Below are 19,444 nucleotides of genomic sequence, written 5' to 3'. Positions count from 1 at the left end.
ACAACACTGTAAAGTGAGAAGCAACCGTGATGGCACACAGGCACGCAAATGAGTGCTATCATCAGACAAGTTTTAATCCTAACCCCCAAAATCCATGAGCTGTGTTAGTAATCTATAGCATCAGAAAAGTTATGTAGCTATTTTGTTGTACATGACACCTTGATCTGCAGGGAAATTTTTGTTGACTACTCTTGTTGAGGTCCATGGGCTAAACTAATTTGCCTCCTAGTTTCTGAGTCAGTTACTGGCTTTTCCCTTGCTTATGAAGAATTTTTCTCCCAGTTTTTCGAGCTCTCTTAATTATAAAAACAAAATGATGTACCAAAATTTTGACAAAGCAAAAAATGGTGAATTCCTTCTTTAGAATATTCGGCTCAGTCTGATAGTTGTCAGTATATCCTGGGTTATGAACTTTTTCTGGATATGAAATCGGTCTGATGTAGACTGCTTCCAAGCCTTACAAATAGGCTTCTAATGACAAATTCAAAGAAACATAGACTTTCCTTCTTTTGACAAATATAAATGAAAAATACAACATGCATTTCTCATGAATGTTTGGAGCAGCCTGCTTTTTAGGTCATTCAGGGACCTCACTTGTCAAAACACAATTCCTGAAGGTCTACAAATCTATCACTCGAGATAGATTCTGGATTCTGTTGAGCAAAAAGTCACCCTGCTTTATTGTAGCTTGATATAATGCATTTTTAGCATCAGGCCGATTTGTCTCCAGTACGCCTGCAACTTTGTCAATCTTGCAATGGAGCCTACCAGAAGCTATAAAGCTCGACAATTCCCTGTCATTCAGTCACAAAGAAACAAGAAACCAACAAACACAAAACACTTTGTCACAAAAGCTTCAAGACTTCCAGTTGTGATTTGGAAGCAAGTCAATGCAAAAGTTGAAAGTTCTCTTCCTTTTCAAACCACGAACCGACAAGACGAGTGAGAGCCTGAAAAGTTCAACATGTGCAGGAGTGTTCAATCTTTTAACAGAAAAGGATCTCATGGTGGATAGAAATTTATTACTTAGCTATTTAATTATGATTTGCAGCCCTTCATGAGATCTATTCAGTCACTGATTATGGAGCCTCTACACTTTCCAAAGGCTCTTGATGCCTGTACGGCATATGCTTAACTGGTTGCTCAAAGTGCAGTTCATGAACAGCTTCTACACATGCACTCCTCTCGATAAATCATTTCTCAACTCTCCTCCTAAAAGCTGAGCTAAGCTATTCAGTTTTTCAAATGAAAAATGTCTATGGACATTCATGATCTCATTTTGGAGTTTTTTAGAAGCAGCGCTATCATTATAAAAACAATAACTTCTGCAGCCTTTCAAACAACAAAACAAGCTCTCTGGTCTTGAACCATTTTGTGAACCTCCCTTCAGGAAATCATGAGTCTGCAATAGGGGCTGCATAAGACCTAACTCCTCTTCCTTTCATGTTAGATTAACAGCAAGTTGTGTAAGAAAAAGTGTGGCTGATTACAATACTGGAAAGAAGCAGACAGAGACATAGAAGAGAAAGCCCACTAGTGTTTGTTGGCACATCTGGAAAGCTAATCGATGACAAAGACCCTGTTCTTGACCTCCTTCCTAAGCTATACATTGCAATTGTCCCTTGGCCCTTCACGAGCTGATCTCCCTGAAGAGACTAGGCAATGGTTGCATCAGAAGCTAACGGAACAGCTAACTGTCAATTGAATAACAGCTCCCAATATGGACCCCTTCTACTTGAGGGGCTCTACATTCATTCTAGCAAACAACTCATCTATGAAAGCATCTGTGCTTAATTCACTGATGAAAGTACCAGAATTTCACAGAGACAAAAACAACACACGCTTGCCAAAGCAGTTTGCCTGAGGTCAATATGCACTGTTTTGGACCCCTTCCCAAGGCCCATCCAAGTAATTGTAGCTCTGATTGACTTAAATCTGCTGGCAATTCTAAGATACTGAAATCACCTCTGTTCCCCCACCAGCAGCAAGGAACTCAACTCGGGAGAATATTCCTGTCCCTGTAGTCGATTGCTGGACAATTGGTTTCAAACAATATGCACCTAAAACAAGGGTGCATCAGTGTGCACAAGAGCATTGCCCTTTCGTTACTAGCATGTTTTTCCTAAACATTCCTAAACATAGGTTACTGGAGTCAAATGGGGGTAAATTTTCAAAGAAGGGTCAAGTTGTCAAAGTACCATTGTAATAGCATATGCCCTGGTGGGCAATGCTAACAAAAGAGTTGATCCTGGCCAACATGTTTACCTTCATTATATTACTAGCAGGTTTGCACGCCAGCCACATCAACCATATCTAATGAGTATCCCATCCTTAAGATCCAAAAGAGGCTTATCAAGAAGTCACAGCAAACATTTTTCACATAAATTTGAAGAAAATTGAGATTATGGAGTACTGATAGTGCACTCACAAGTCTATGAAATCGACACTGACACCAAATGCCTTGGCCATGGCTTCCATGGTAACACTTTTATATGACTCCAAAAACTGTGAATATGCCACTGTGCGAACTTCTCTCATGTAATACCGGAAATGAGGGTAGAGATAACGATCCAACCGAACTTGATCAATTAAGCCATCTACAAAGACATGTCAAGATATTTATAGAACTCAACAGCAATCCAATTCAGAAATTTTCAGCACTTTCCAAAAAAGTCCCAATGCCTCTGTCCTCCTACTTTTTGTTTTGAGGTTCCTTGAATTCGGATGTTTTGCTTTCTTTCTATCTACAAATATAAAAGATAAGACTTTAAAACCACAAGTACAAAAGAGACAGTTCATGTACCAAAGGCTACAAAGAAGGCTTTGTACTGGCATCCATAGAGGGCATTAAGGAACTCTGACAAATGCGGTATTTTTCCAATAACTGTCAAAATTTCAGGTGCATCAACAACCTGCAACAGCAGCCAAAAATTTAGAGTCAAGCACACAATGTTCCTATCTTACTTCTATAACAATTGCTTCCTTCAGTAGCCCACTTCAGTTTCTCATACCTTTTGCTTTAGAGAAACTCTATCAAGGGAAATGATGCTTGTCAAAACAGTGTAGAAAATGAAAGTATCATATGCAAACAATTCATATGTTGTAAATGTAGATATGGAATCTAAGAAAAGCTCTGCAGCTTTCTTGAAATTCCTTGTAGACATGCAATATAAGCCTTCGTATACTTTAAGGCGATTTTTCCTCTCCCAATCACCACCCTCTTCAAACAGCCTGAACAACAGAAAACCAAGTTGTATCCCTTGTAAGTTAGACACATAAAACTGACTTTTTCTAACCCGCACAAACAAAAGATCTAAATGACTGTCAGCTAAAAAAGCATACATTTTAGCTTTGTCTATACTTGTGGATATAAGCCTATAATCCATAAAAAAGAAACCAAGCCTTAACGTATGAAACACCAGATCCATTTTCTGCCCAACAGCAACCGTTTTTCCCTCAGTAACTTTAAGCTGTTCAAGGGCTTTCTCCTGCATTTCAAACAAGAGGGCTTAGCAGTTGTCATGGGATAGTGAGCTGTGTCAGGCTAAGCTTGGTTGGATCATATTATCTACCTTATCTCCAATCTGGATATAAAAGAGAGCCTTTGCCAGATAAGCCTCCCGAACCTCACTCTCTCCCAAATTCTCTTCAGCATCTGTGATTCTGTGTAAGCAGCCACAGATTGTGAGCTGAAAAATAGACAGATTAACAAGCAAAAGCCTGGCAATGTGCTCAGAAAGAATAAACGCACACACACACACAATAGATTTGATTGTGGGCAAATCACACCACCATAACATTAAAAACTCAAGCTATGAAAAAGTTTACATCTCAGGGTCCAGTATTTCAGGAGAAAGCAACTTTTATTTTCTCTAATCTGACTGAGTGTTGTGCAAACCAAAATGAATTGCTCCCCACAGGTGCACAGGCCTGTGCTCACCCAAGAAGCCAAAAAGAAATAAAAAGCAATGTGTCCAACATGATAGAAAGCTAAACAGAAACCAGTCCATTGATTATGTCTCTCCTGTTTGTTCTACCCACAAACATGCCATAGAAGAAATTTGCAGCCATATACAAATTATATCAATCCAAACCAGAGCCACAGATAACCCGATTCAAGAAAGACATATTTTGATTTGCATTAATGTTCTAAGGAACAAGAAAAAGAAGATGAACTCAAAGAATATTGGATTTCACTTTTCCCCCTTGAGTGATTGAGAAACAATCATGGTTGAGCTCGGATCTGAAAATCTCGACGTAAATGTGGACAAATGCAGACACATTCCACAACCCCTGTGAAGATATGCTAGGATTTGTGCAGGGAAAACATATACTGTACGAGTATGACTAAAAGACAATAACTCAAATAAAAATGTAAAAACCCAAACAAACAAGAAAGATAACTCTGAAGTAAATGAATGAATGCTGTAAATGAATGACTGAGTGTACAAGATGCTCAAAGGCAGAGTCATCCAACAGCCAATGACTCTCATGGGAGCAGGATGAAGGAGTACTCGGAGAGTGACATCCACTGAGATGGATCCCAAGGGCCGTAACCACCAGTCCAAGCTGAGATGAGGCTGTAGATGATAGGGCAACAGGGTGGAAACCAAAACACAACAGTCTCTGGTGCTGGAGCTGATAAATGCAGCAATATACTGCCTGAAAATCAGTGCAGCTGGTTACATGCAGCTGGGCAGACAGCTGGGAGAGTTGGATGTTAGGTGGCCTACACTGCTGCAAAATGCAGGCTGGAAACTGATGTAGGTGATGCTGAACAGCATGGTCACCTTCCAGAATAAAAATGCAGCAGTTTGGAGCAGCAGTAATTGAGTCAACAGCTGATGGAGAGGTTGCCTGACTGTGTGGCAGCAGCTGAAGAAGATAGCAGTGTAGACAGGGCCCCTGGGGCTAGAGAGGTTGCGGCAGAAGTCAGGAAGGCTGAGCAGCTACACGATGAAGGAGACTTATGGCTGAAACGAACAAGATACTGCATGGCTGTGCCCAGTATCTACCTATAGAGATGAGGAACCAACCAAACTGGAAAAGTTCACTTATGGCATGCAAAAACTATTTTGGCATTAAAGTTTGAGTTATGGGGCTGTTTTATTGATCTAATTAAGGTTTAATGAGAGATGCTCCCTTTTTAGCTTCACACACCCATATCAGCAGTTGGTGTGCACCATTCTTCGAAATGGCACTCCCATTCTCTTCACTCTACATGCACCCAAATCCATTGCTCAGCCTATAAGTCTCAGAGTCAAGCAACAAGTACAAGAGCTTCAGAGAGCTTCCAATATTTCTAGTCTGATTGAGTGTCTTGTGTAAACCGAAATGAATTGATCTACCCATACCACAAGCCCACCCAAGAAGTAAAAATGAAATAAAAAGCATTTTTCCCAATAGGACAAAAAGCTAAACAACAAATAGTACATTGATTATGTTCTCTCCCATTTGTTCTACCTTGCCACAAACACGTCATAACAAGGAATTTTGCAGCCATAAGAAATTATATGCCAATTCGATGACTCCTTATGCTTTGGATGACAAACAAATATTGGTTGGATCCTTTTCCCTTTTCATAGTGTCCTCACTCTAGAGAGGGAGATCAATCTTTTCAAATTGAGAAGGCTAATGATATGGACTTGGTCTAGAAAATTTTTCCTCCCAAAGGATCGTGGTGCTTCAACATTCAAATACAAACCAAAGCCATAGATAGCTTATCCAAGAGACATGCAGGAAGGGAAAAAAAGAGAGAGAATTAGAGAGCATTGAATTTCCTTTTTTTCCCTCCAATGCTCAAGAGACATTGATGAATGAGCTCACATAAAAAATCTTAACGTAAATGTGGAAATGCAATCACATTCCACACCACCCATGTAGATACTTGGCAAGCACCACCCTCTCAAACCCCTTTCTCTCCACTTTATGTGCACCAAGCCAAATCCTTGGCTCAACCTAGAAGACATGAGGTCTACAATGTGTACAAGATCTTTAGAATGTAGATTGGGGAGCAAGTCCCATAGATATCACATGTGGCAAGAAGTGATTGAGTCATCTAGCAAGATGTATTACAAGGACAAGGTAGCATTGCTAATAGGAGGGCCCTACAAGTTTTTGCAAACTTACCCAAGGGATTAGACTTAAGAGATCAAAGCCACAACCACCTTGGCTAGCTTGAAGACAAGATGAAGGGGTTTATTTTCAAGCCTCACTAGTGTTTTTCTTGGCCTAGGTGTGAAGCAATTGTGCAATTAATTGATAGAGAATGAAAGATTATGAATGAATTAATCAATGCATAATAACTTGATCACAAAATGAGAGGTGATGAATTAATTAGTGAGAGAGAGGTACAATGCTCAAGGCAATCACAATGAATAATGCTACGCTTATGTGCTAATGACACAAAAAGCATCTTTTTAAAGCAAAATGAAACCCTACATTGCTTAAGCATCATAGGAAACCTTAACCCTAGTGTCACTTAGTATCTAGTGTCAGAGTGCAGTGATGCGGAAGCGTAGGACAGAGACTAAGAGAGAGTGAACACAGCGAGAAGAGAGAAAGAGAGAAGGAGACAGTGAAACGCAGAAAATCTGTGGTGCAGTATGCTGTATGGGAGTGCAGAAATATACACGGATGCAAAGAAAATATTTGCATGTGTCTCCGCCTTGAGATCCTCGATCTCCGTCAGCCCGAACGCTGTCAGTCTCAGCAGGCCAACTCTGTCAGATGTCAGATCAGAATATCTGAGAGTGTGACACAAACTGACTATAAATAGCCAAGAAAAAAATAGTGCCCAGCACCGGGTTGGCTGCAGAAAATGCAGCCGACTGCATAAAATAATGCAAAAACTGTCCAACTAACCAAACTGCTGTACGACTGGTCAGCCAGCTAACGTGGCACTCTGGGCTGTCCGTACTGTACTGCCTGCTGACGTGGCACACTGCGCTGTCCAAGAAATGACTCGCTAACACCCCCTCTCAGAGCCTAGACAGTTCAAAAGATTGAAGGATCTGGCATGTCTCGGAAGAAGAGCCTGGGGAAGCGCCTTTGTGAACAAATCTGCAAGATTATCCTCCGTCTTGCAGTACTCCACATCAATGGTCCCATCTAGAAGCTTCTCCCGAATGAAGTGATACTGGATCTCAATGTGCTTCGTCCGCGCATGGAATATAGGATTCTATACCAAGGGAGTGCAACTCTCAGTGTCGCATTGCAGAAGAGTAGGACGAGTCTGGGGGCATCCAAGCTCCTCCAACAATCTCCGAAGCCACACAACCTCACGTGGTGGAAGACGCGGCCCGATACTCCGCCTCAATGGAAGAAAGGGCGACCGTGGGCTGCTTCTTGCTACTCCATGAGATAACACCTGTACCCAAGGTAAAACAATAGCCTGTAGTAGACCGCTGGTGGTCCACATCGCCAGCCCAATCCGAGTCGCTCCAACCTGCAAGAACAAGATCGGAAGCATCTGTACCTGCTGGATAAGAAATCCCCAAGTCAGAGGTCCCTCGCAAATACCGAAGAATCCTCAAGGCAGTTTGCCAATGCACTTGATTGGGTTTACTCATGAACCCCGCCAAAAGACCCACAACAAAACAAAGATCAACACGAGTGTTGAGCAGCCAAATCAAGCATCCAATCAACTGAAAGCATCTATCAAGGAAGAATCTGAGTGTGAAGTGGCCTTCCAGTTCGGATCCATAGGAGTAGAAATGGTCCGACAAGTCTCCATCTCAAAAGTCACCATGAGCTCCTAAATATATCTCTGTTGAGAGACGAAAATCCCCCTCTCAAACTGATAAATCTCGTGACCCAAGAAGAAATGAAGAAGCCCCAAATCCGTCATCTTGAACGTTTAATGTAAAGCTGTCTTGGTCTCTTGGACCTTTTGTGCATGATCCCCTGTCAGAATCAAATCATCAACATACTATATAAATAACACACGACCAGTTGCAGAAGTGTGCACATAAAGTTGTTGATCGGCCTTGGAGCGCCAATATCCCAACTTTGACTGAAGAAACAAGTTAATCTTCTCGTTTCATGCACCCATGGCCTGCTTGAGGCCATACAAGGCCTTCTTCAACCTGTAAACTTTCCCATCCGAGGAGCCAAAGCCAAGAGGCTGCTCAACATAGATCTCCTCCTGCAAGTCACCATTGAGAAAAGCGGACTTCACATCCAACTGATAGACAGGCCATCTCCTATGGCCAGCCAAGGCAAGAACGGCTCGAATAGTCGCCAAACGAGCGCCTGGGTGTTAAGTAAAACCTTTAGCAACAAGGCGAGCCATGTGCTTGTCCAAAGAACCATTGCTAAGGTACTTGGTCTTGAAGACCCACTTGATGCCAATCATCTCCTTGTGAGAGGGACAAGGCACAAGAGACCAAGTGCCATTCCTCTCAATAGCCTCCAGCTCGGCTTCCATAGCCTTTCGCCAATGGTCAGACTGCAAAGCTTCCTTCACTGAAGTGGGCTCTCGATCCTATATAACACAGGTTATCAAACAATAGTTAGAGCAAACGAACTCCGTAGAATGTGCCTGATTCCTCTGTGACCTCCACAGTCCATCCTACAGTTCCCACTCCTCAGGGACCCCCCTCGATCCCTGAATCTCGGAGTGTATTACGGGCCCAAGCTTCGTAGAATGTGTCTGGTTTCTCCGTGATCTCATCCTGCGGTTCCCACTCCTCAAGGACCCCCTCGATCCCTAAATCTTGGAGTGTGTCACGGATCCAAGCTTCGTAGAATGTGCTTGGCTCCTTCGTGATCTCCACGGTCCATCCTGTGGTTCCCGCTCCTCAGAGACCCCCTCGATCCCTGAATCTCGGAGTGTGTCACAGGCCCAGAGGCCGGACCTCTCCTTGGTCGCTCTCCATCTGTTGAAGACTCAAGAATATCCATCGGCGGAAACTCCTCTGGGGTGGCCGGTGGAAGAGAAGACTCGGAATCAGAAGAAGAATCTCCGTCAAGAGGCTCTGGCTCCAAAGGAACTGTCTTGGGAGCCCAACTCTCCCCCGGATCTCCAAGGACAGGGTGCTCCTCACCCCCCGCTGTGGTCGGAACTTCCACGAACCGTACATCCTGGCTCGGGTAGACATCCCGCTTGGCAGGATCAAACAGACGATAGCCTTGGGACTGGGAGCTGTAGCCAACAAAAACCTATCATCAGGAAGCCATCTCGAACTTGTCATGCTACATCTTCAGGATGTGCATATAGGCATCACACCCAAAGATCCGAAAATAAGAGACATCAAGCTTAGTCCCAAAGTAAGCCTCAAAAGGTGTTAACTTGTCAACAGCCGAAGTGGGTGATCGATTGAGGATGTGAACTGCAGTAGCCACGGCCTCGGCCCACAAAAATTGAGGTGTCTATTGGTGCTCCATCATGGTGCATGCCATCTCAATCACACTTATATTCTTCCGCTCCAAAATGCCATTCTCTTGAGGAGTATTGGTGTTAGCAAACTCTTGGTGAATGCCCCTACCTGCACAAAATTGAGCAAACTCATTAGACATAAATTCATTGCCCTTGTCTGAACGCAAGATCTTCAGTCACCGGACAAATCGCTTCTCCTCAAAGAGAAGCCAATCCTTGAAGTGAGAGAAAGCCTCCGATTTCAATGTCAAGAAATAGGCCCATGTCATCCTACTATAGTCACCTACGATCAACATGAAGTACAAGCTTCCCTTCAGGGACTCGGTCCTCATTGGGCCACAAAGATCCATCAATACAAGCTCCATAGGTGAAGTAGAACGCCTCGAAGCTTTGTTGGGAATCGCATCCCGATACAGTTACCCACCACGAATGCAAGAGACACATGGCTGATGGCTCACCACTATGTCCGGCAAACCTCGAACAAACGATCCTCACAATGCCTTCTGAAGATACTCATAGTTCAAGTAACCAAACCGAGCATGCCATAGCTCAAGCTGTCTGAGAGGTAATTTTTTTAAAAAAAAGAGGTAAGAGCTGTAGAAGACTTCAATTTGTAGATGCCATTCTCCTCATACCCAAAAGAGAGAATCTTCCTCGATCCACGATCAAGGACTCGAACAACATCACTGTCAAACTCCATCAAGAGGCCAAGAGAACAAATCTTATGAATTGAAAGCAAACGATACCCCAAGCTTGGTACATGCAACACTTCGGAAGTGTGGGTACCACCACGTCCATCTGGAATCAGCTACATCTCACCCCGCGCAACAATAGACACAGAAGAGCGGTCTCCGATGCGAATCTGCCCACGCGAAGGTCGCAAATGGGCAATACCAACGAGAGAAGGAGTCATATGCCGTGAGATACCACTATCCACGATCCACTCTCGAACTTGGGGGGAGCTATCATCGCAGCATCAAAAGTCTTTGATGAAGAGTCCTCAATGATTGCTAAGTGTAGAAAAGCAGCTGATGAGGGTACATCCACCGCTCCAAAATCCTTCGTGTCCTTCTTGGTGTCCTTCTTGTCTTTGTCGGGGCAATCCTTCTTCCAATGACCGGTCTTACCACAAATACGGCAAGTCGATTTCTTCTCCTTGTCCTTCTTGGATTTGTTATCCTCCTTCTTCTTCTTTTGGTCCTTCCTCTTCTTTTAAGGGGCTTGACCAACCAAAGCCTCCGATTTGAAAGCATTCTGTCCCTTCAATTGTTCCTCTTAGTCCAAGACCATAGGAACCAACTCTTCCCACCGAAGAGTCGATTCCCGCCCTGATGCAATAAGAGCGGAATAAAAGATACCGAATCGTCGTGGTAACTAGGACATCAAAGTGATCACCATGTATTCGGAGGAAATAGGCTTCCCCGCATTTTAAACCTGTATTTGAAGCTGCCAAAGCTTGTTGATGTATTCCTAAGGAAGCGAAGAAGACTTATTCACGGACAAGGTCCACATCTACACCTCCAAAGAAACCCTCTTCATCAAGGCCATTCGATTACACATCCAATCGAGCTCCAGTCATATCTCTCAAGCCACCGTCAAGTACTCGATGTGAGCTATCACAGCTGTAGTACAAGACAGAAAAAGAAACGAACGAATCTTGACATTCAGTTTGTCCCAATGAGACTAGGCCTTGGTCAGCTCCGCACGAGCATGGAAATAGATTTTGGACTCATCTCTCACCGAGGGTCTATTAATCTCCTCCATCACAAGCTTCGCCAAATCATAAGACTCCATAATGGCCAACATCATCACTCGCCAAATGTGGTAATTGTCACCATCGAGCTCTTGATCAGATGGAAGAGCTGGTAGGACAAGCATCTTCCTGTCCATGATCGCCTGGAACTCCAAATCAGTCTCTGTAGACATGCTCACCTGCAATGCCTACACAAACGCAAAATCAGCCCCTCCTAACTGTGTAAACGAGCCTATTAGGGCTGTTTCCTCCGCTTCCCAAACCTTCTTCAACCCGCGGGAGGCGATAAAAATGTAAAATCTGCAGTGGAAGGCCTAAAACACAGCCTTCCTCCCCTTCGAACACCAATAACCTGCAGCAAATTCACCAGCTGGACTCCTTTCCCACACACCCACACTCGCTTCAGCCTTGTTCCGATGCGCAGCCCTCCCACTCGCCCTCGAATGCTAAAAACGCAGCCTTGTGTCACGTTGAAATCTCCTCTTCAAATAGGTTTTTCAATCAGTCAATCCGATTTCACTACTCTGATACCATGTCAGAGTGTAGTGACAGATCAGAATATCTGAGAGTGTGCCACAAACTGACTATAAATAGCCAAGAAAAAAATAGTGCCCAGCACCATGTCGCCTGCAAAAAATGCATCCGATTGCATGAAATAATGCAAAAACTGTGCAACTGACCAAATTGTTGTCCGACTAGTCAGTCAACTAACGTGGCACTCTGCGCTGTCTAGGAAATGACTCGCTAACATCTAGGACACTAATGGCAACAATTGCATTTAATAATAATTTAAATTTAAATGCTTGGGGAGCCTGGATCATGGATCAAAGGGCATCAATGTGCAACCCATGAGATGGCCTACAATTCCATGTGCGAAGGATTGTTTTGGTTGCATTCTACTCAAGACCTACAAAGCACAATTATACTACCTTATCCAATATGTCTTCAAGCTGGCTTGGATATGACAAATAACACCTAGCAAGGTACGCTCTCACTGGATTGTCATTCAGCATAGACTAGACTATGGCTTGGGCATGATTGATCCAAGCTTGAAAGTCACACCCGAGTGGGCCATTGCTAGTTCGGGAGCTCATTCCCAAGAGGGCAAACTTCAAAAGCTTCTTGATACGCAAGGAGGACAACAATTTTGTCAAAATTTAGTGTTCATTGCTTATTAAGAATTTGGCAACAGCTTGAAGAGTGCTTCCGCATGCGACAACAAGTCAATATATTTCATCAAGATGCCCAATTGGCAGCTAACTTCGGGCTTGGCAAGCTACTAGCAAGGGATTGGAATACCTGCTTGCAAGACTCGTTGACAGAGAAGGGGCTTTTGGTTGGCACATTTCTTCCCACTAGGAATGCCATTTTATGTCACAGGAAGCTCAATAAAGCATAGAACTATATGTGTTGAGCATCAAATCTGCATCATCACTTAAGTTTGTTGGAAGTGACCCATGATCCCACAAAGGGAGCATGGAAATTACACACACATAAGCAATTCCATGAAGATTGCAAAACAAGGTTATGGATGCATGTGTCAACATTATCTGCAAGTAATAAGCTTAAGTGTGCAATGTGACATTTACAAACACAGTGTTGGTCTTTATATTACATTTTGCAACGAACTTGGACATTGGACGTATGGCTTTGCAGTTCGTTGTGACTGTAACAAAAAAAATTTAACCATCGCTCTGCAGGTTACAAATAAAGACTTCCATGGATCTAGTCTTAATGGGAATATATAATTTAAGCATGAGGTAAAAAGTCTTACTTCTCATCAAGTTTCTTTAATTCTGTTTCTATGTTCTCCTGCATAGAGTCCAGTAGAGGTTGATCAACCTCCCACCCATGCTCGAGGCAGCAGCTCTTGTACAACCCCGCCATGCCTGTGATTAAGGAGCGTCTCATGAAAATCTCTCTCTCTCTCTCTCTCTCTCTCTCTCTCTCTCTCTCTCTCTCTCTCTGTGTGTGCATACGCTATACGTACCGTCAGCCTTAATGGCGCTGAGGGCATCCTCCTTAAGCTGCACTTTCTCGATGTCAGGGACATAGGAGGAGCGGATCAGGAATAGCTTCTTCGCAAGCGTGAGCTTCACATCCTGGCTGGCCTCGGCCTCCTCCATGGCGCTGTCCGTCTATTGGTATCCCCCTTCCACAAACAAAATACCTCCACAAGCAGAAGACGAAAGCAAGACGGGTAAAGTGAGTAGTTCCTGAGTAGTTCCTTTAAGCTAGAGTAATCACAAAGGTTACTACTCGCTATGAACCTTTTTTTTTTTTAAATTCTCATTTCCAGTTAAAAGGCTCTTTATTAGCGTTGCGTTAAGGAATGCTGAAGACTAGCTAGTGTTACGCATCTCCCCGGGTCTTGGCCCTCTGCATCATGACTCGAATCATCTCAACTTAGGCACCATGGCTCCCCCATTGCTTACTCACAAGACCACGTCACCGCACCATTGGGTCACAACACTCCACCTTGAGATTTCCCCAAAATGAATAGGGAGTTTACCTCATCACCATGGCCTTTCTATAACTCACACAAGCATACAAGGAAGAAACCCTTTTTCGGGTCACTCTACCCAACTCATCTCTCGCCCCACAAAATTGGATGCACATTTCCCTCACATTCACTCAAGTGCAGTCACCATCCCCACTCTAGATATCTGACGGGGAAGTGCTGAGCCGCTTAACCATGCCCAAGCCTGATGCAATATAGCCCCGTGAAAGGGAGTGTGAGGCTTGGGCAACCCCATGTCTCCCGCCCTTCTCCATGGGGCCATGCCACATGGAGCAACCATCCTTTTGCCCACTTGCATGCAGGGTTCTCTATGTATCCATGGCCTCTGGGCGCTCTGCTTCAAGTTTAAAAGGACTCGCTAGAGTTGAGACTTAGTGGGATAGGTGGGAAAATTCCTATGATGCCTCCATGGTGATGTGGTCCAATATGGTTCCAAGTGCCAACTAGTGCGTCTAGGATGTACTCGTGATGCTATTTGGCAACTCCAAGCCCTAAGGATACCCATGTACAAGTTAGACAACCACGACGGCATGCTGTAAGTGAGTTGTGATGTGGGAGAGATATTTAAGGCATAGAGTTGTTGTGCTATGGTGTGACTTGAAAGGGCATGTATTGTGTCACAAAGGCATCTACCTTGTGTATCTTGTGAGTTTGTGTTCAACATGCGATGCGATGTTGCATGCTTGTGGACCATGATTTATGCAAAATCTATGATGTGGACATGTGGGACCAAGATGGTAGTGTCACAGCTAGATTGACTTCCTAGTCTTTGGGCAATGGTGTATCGTTGCAAGCTCATAGATTGTGCCTCACTTGTTCCTTATTTTTGGTGAGCAAAAGAAAATAGGGAGCATGATATGCCATTGCGTTTCCTACCTAAGATTAATGAGAGGGAAAAACCATGATAACACATTTTACACAATTTTGTGTGGAATCAAATCAAACATTTATATATTAGAAAATATGCACCCACATGAACTATAATTGCTTGCATTACCATAGTAATGGGAGAGAAAACTTACTAATCCTCTCCATGGTCATCATGAGATTAATGAGAAAGAAGACCAATAATATGAAAGTATTAGAAACAACATATCTACATGTATTGTGACTTGTATTATCTAAAGCGCCTCACTTATAATGGGAGAAATTAGAAATTGTTTTCTTGAGTTATTCATTAACTTTGGAGCGATCTAGGGAAACTCACTTATAATGGGAAATATTGGAAATAGTTTTATTGAACTATTTGTGTTAACTTTGTGTGAGGTGCCTGCCCATTGGCTTTCCAGGCACTCTTTTAGCGGTCTATCGAGAAACGAATCTAAGCGTCGCTACTCGGCACTCCTAGGGAATGTTCCGAGTTTTGTCACCTAGGGTTTCCCGAATCCGCCTCGCAATGGAACGTTCACGACCAAACCCACTAGGATCGACCTAGAATTCGGGTTCCTAGTTGTCAAGGTCTCCTGTTTAGCATTCTAGCGTTGGGTTTTGGATATCCTACTTTACGCAAAGATACCCAATCTGAAGCAGACCCATGCCGCACTTAGTTCAAAGAGAATGGGAAACGAGAGGGATGCGCTACTCAACCTCTCTGCCATAGGGCATAGTCCCATTCCGGTCCCCTAAAACGGCATGAATCGGGTTCTAGCCTAGCAATACCTAAAGGTCGAATGACGATAAAAACTTATGAGAAGCCTCCCAGTTCTCTGGGACCACCCTACCGTAGGACGGACCCGTCAGGGGTTCCGCCCACCCGCTTCCCTTAATAGCTTTAGTTTTCTAATTAGGTCCTACCACATTTATGTGTGACACTTATAAATCAGCTTCATTAATTAAGCCTTTTAGGGAACAGAGTTCGTTCACATAACTTATAGCACATACACAAAAACAGAGCAAAGCAATCTATTGACAAACAAGATTCAAACAAGTTCCTTAACTTATCTTCAAGTTAATCTTTGTCTCCCGCCCATACAGGAGAAATTATGTATCCCTTCTGTCCAACAGAAGTATCCCTTCTGCCCTGCAGAAGTAAGTGGTCCAATTCACATGGCACCACAAACTCAATCCTTTATCTAGAATAGGATCTCCCAACATGCCCAGAAGTTGGGGGCCACGGAGGTCTTCAACTCCATTCTAGACCTAGCAAGGGATGTCCAGAGCTCCAACTGACCCACAAGCTGTCTAGGAGCGAAACATCATTCCCGTGGTTGGCCTTTTCACTGCTCGACCTTCGGCCCATGAATCGAGCAGTGCTCTCTCGGGTTAATACGCGGTGTGATCATGGAGGTGATCCACCCGTACAATATATCCTTCCTTAATTAAATCCTTTAAGAATCAAGCACAAACAAGGCATTCAGCCCTAATATCATTTTCTAAGAAAACATTCCTTTATTCCCATGGCGACTTGTCATCACAGACCCTTGCCATGCATTTATCATAAATCACAAGCACTTGGAATAATCATCCAAACAACAACTAACAACCAGTTGAATGTAAAAGCATGTAGGATATTGTTCGATCAACCAACAAAACCAATTGCATTCTTTCCAAAACAATGCAAGAGTAGATGATATAATATTACCCATTGCATATTTGCTCTCCCCCTTGGGATCTAAGAGCAATACTATGCAAAAATGTTTCTTAACACTTCCTTCCTTCGGCTAGGGCATATGTTAAGGGTTCAAACACTATTCATGATGTAAGTTCTATAGGTCACTTATCTTGATTGATAACCCAACCCTGGATTTGGATTGGAAAAAGTCATCGTTATCGGACGGAACTCAAGACATCTTAGTTTTAACCCTTATGATTAATTTATTGTACTAGCTCTTAGTCAAGTCATGAGGCAACTAGAAAATTATCCTCATATATCAAACATGTTATAGGCATAACGTGTGAATACTTAATAAGATAAGTGCGAGATGATCTCAAGTAATTAGACTCCAATAGGCCTTGCATTGAGCTAGAATCTAGGTTTTCTTAATATTTGGGCTCTTAGGCTAAGTACTTTTAAAGTATCTAAACTTTAAACTAGTACTTTCTATTCATGATTCTCAATGTCATATTCTTTTAGTAATTATGCTATTTGTAACCCTTGACTATACTTTAATATAGCACTTGTATGCCCAATCTTTTAATGTCGTTCTTTTGACGACTATACCATTCATAATGCTTGACTAATTCTTCCTTGTAATTGCTCTACTAGCAAATAAGTCATATGTAACTAGGTGCAATTATCTTCCCTTGATATATGCACTTCACAAACTCCATCTTCCGAGTAGGTGAGATGAAAGTTATCATTTTCCATGACCTATACTCATGCATCGTAGTATGGGGCCTAACGTATCTCGTATGACAATCAAAGCAAGCATCTATCAATTTGAAAATACATTACTTACGACCGGAACTATAGTTGGATTGACAGTGATGCCTTTGCCCAAAGCCTTGTTGCTAGTTGCAGGATTGTCATTCGCACGCGACATTCTTCGCTTGGAGGCCATCATTCGCAAGTAGACTCAAGAGATTAAGAAGGTAGAATAGATTCAAGATGAGAGCGTAAGAGAAGATGGTTAATTCTCTTCCTTGCAGCCTCTTGAGGTGACTCTTCTCTCTCTCTCTCTCTCTCTCTCTCTCTCTCTCTCTCTCTCTCTCTCTCTCTCTCTCTCAAGCTCTCTTTCAAGTTCTTCCTCACAATCTCTTGGAGCAGAGCACACAGCGGGTCCCAGTCAGAGAGGGGCCCACCCAGACGACTATTACACAGTTCTTTCAGACAGACAGAGTGAGAGCTACTGTACCAGCCTCCCGCCAGACCTCCGGGCTCACACTACAGCAGGCTGAGGACCAGCTACCTGACGCCGCACGAGGATTCGTGGGTTTCGGACCCCACAGCCACACCGACAGGAGATCCGGAGGATTCTTGATCTACATCGACAGAAGACTGAGATCTGACGATACTCGACACATTGGATCTCAGAACTCCAGTTTGCTCTTTCTCCACCGCCGATGTACCACATCCTGCATCCAGGAGGGATCACCTGCTATTAGCGACTTCGACGACTGCTACTACATCCCAGGATAGTATATCTCCCTGCATCTGTTACATATACACATCGCACCACTTTATCACAGCCGACAGTTGTTCCCCTATCACAGCCGACATTTATTCCCCTTTTGTAGCCATTATCTGGAGTACCAAAGCTACATACGCACATACACATACACGACACTTATCACACTCACAGCACCATATTTTCAGTTTCCAGTTTTTAGCTTTTCATTCAGCACTTTTATTTTGGATAGCTGGACCTCATCAGTTGTATCATAGTTTGTCTCATAGGCCAGTTTTGGTCTTTAGAAGACGTTAATATAACTTTCTTTCTTTCTTTCTTTCTTTCTACCTCTCTCTCGTAGCCTCTCGGGGTCTCCTTATGCTTTTTATGCCTCTCCCATGCCTCATATTTATAGTGAATTAGAGAAGAGGGCTTGTGGTTGAGAAGTGGAGCTCTTTGTGGAGGGGGATCTTGGAAAGATCAGTGATTTGATGCTTAGATCATAAATCTGATGGTTCCATTGGCTTCGAAAGGGGGGTAAAACCCCAAGACACTTGATTAGAAAGCTCTTAGTTCACTCCTTCTTCTTTTCTCTGTTCAAAGTGTTGTCCAATACCTGTGTATTGCGATCGCGGCGCGTGCGATTTCACAAATCCTCTCTTTATTTTTTTCTTTTTATAAAATTTCAAAACTAACTAAAATATCACTTGTCTTTTCTTTTAAATGACATCCAGTTTTAAAAATCTCCATATCTTTTTCTTTTAGGATAATATCTAAAATATCTAAAATATACCAATTTTGCCCAAAATCTAATATTTTTGGACCCTCCAAACTATACACATTAACCTAGTGATTAATATAACTCATAAGTCTCGTTCACGTTGTAATTTACGTGAAGGGTGGCTATGGTTCTTTTTAATCTGAGAAAAATATTGGATTTATGACTCTCGATTTTTTTAAATAAAATATTTTAAAAATTATTAATAATTAATATTGGTTAGTTTTTATCTTAGTTAGTCTCTAGTTAGTAATCTTACTAACTTATTAATTGACTAGCTAACTTTTCAACCAACCAACTAACTTTTATTGTGCGGAGATATTACACTTTGGAGCAACATAATGGTCCTTGTGCATAGATTCACTAATAAAAACTAAATGTCAAGCCTATTCATCTTTGTCCTTGTCCCACATGCTCTACACAGTACTCACATTATCAAGTTCTAGTTACTATCATGCATTTAGCTCATTGCACTTAAAGAGAGAAACTTTCTTTCTATCTCAAGGGTGAAGTGGCATGTCTTGCATGCAAGTTCACATGATGTAGCACTAACAAAGACATGTACACATGTGAAAGTATGTAGACAATCAAAGGAACAACTTTGCAACAAAATCACTGGACAAACGATCTACTTGTTTTTGTAATGATCCCCTTGAATTAAGCATATCTTTTCAAAAAGTTGGTGCTCGCCTCTTGGGTCTTCTTGTTCTCATTGACCCTTAACTTTGACTTTTATTTTACTCCTAGCTTTCTTTGACTATGGAATTGGCTTGACATTTGCTCTCTGCACCTCATTTGGTTACATAAACTACTTGTTGATCTTCTTATTCTTCATCCTAACTAGCCATGACTCGACATTTTCAACTTTGTTTTGGACATTACATAATGCTTTTTGTGAAACAAAATATGTATGGGAAGCTTTAGATTTACATGGATTTTTGGAGAGATGTTGCCTTTGCTTGAT

At 42.7% G+C, this 19,444-nt stretch overlaps 1 protein-coding gene across 1 annotated transcript; it reads right to left on the bottom strand.

The window, feature by feature from the left end:
* Positions 1 to 327: 327 nt before the first annotated feature.
* LOC148041153 (26S proteasome regulatory subunit Rpn7) lies at positions 328 to 13,337 on the bottom strand. The gene is made up of 8 exons (XM_087677079.1): positions 13,123 to 13,337; positions 12,907 to 13,021; positions 3,573 to 3,663; positions 3,343 to 3,488; positions 3,012 to 3,231; positions 2,804 to 2,912; positions 2,429 to 2,597; positions 328 to 794 (listed from the first exon to the last, which is right to left on the bottom strand). Exons 1-8 carry the CDS (start codon positions 13,256 to 13,258, stop codon positions 620 to 622), a joined length of 1,161 nt encoding a protein of 386 aa, XP_087533205.1. The 5' UTR covers positions 13,259 to 13,337; the 3' UTR covers positions 328 to 619.
* Positions 13,338 to 19,444: the final 6,107 nt, after the last annotated feature.

This window comes from Lygodium microphyllum, chromosome 1, assembly GCF_053477565.2.
Source record: "Lygodium microphyllum isolate KBCC chromosome 1, Lygodium_microphyllum_v1.1.10, whole genome shotgun sequence".
Taxonomy (NCBI): domain Eukaryota; kingdom Viridiplantae; phylum Streptophyta; class Polypodiopsida; order Schizaeales; family Lygodiaceae; genus Lygodium; species Lygodium microphyllum.
This window is presented reverse-complemented; position numbering and strand designations above follow the sequence as displayed.

Coding starts and splice junctions, on each gene's coding strand:
- LOC148041153 (XM_087677079.1), bottom strand. CDS start 13,258: ATGGAGGAGGCCGAGGCCAGCCAGGATGTGAAGCTCACGCTTGCGAAG. Junction 13,022..13,122: donor CAGCGCCATTAAGGCTGACG/GTACGTATAGCG, acceptor CCTTAATCACAG/GCATGGCGGGGTTGTACAAG. Junction 795..2,428: donor AGTGTCGATTTCATAGACTT/GTGAGTGCACTA, acceptor ACTGAATGACAG/GGAATTGTCGAGCTTTATAG.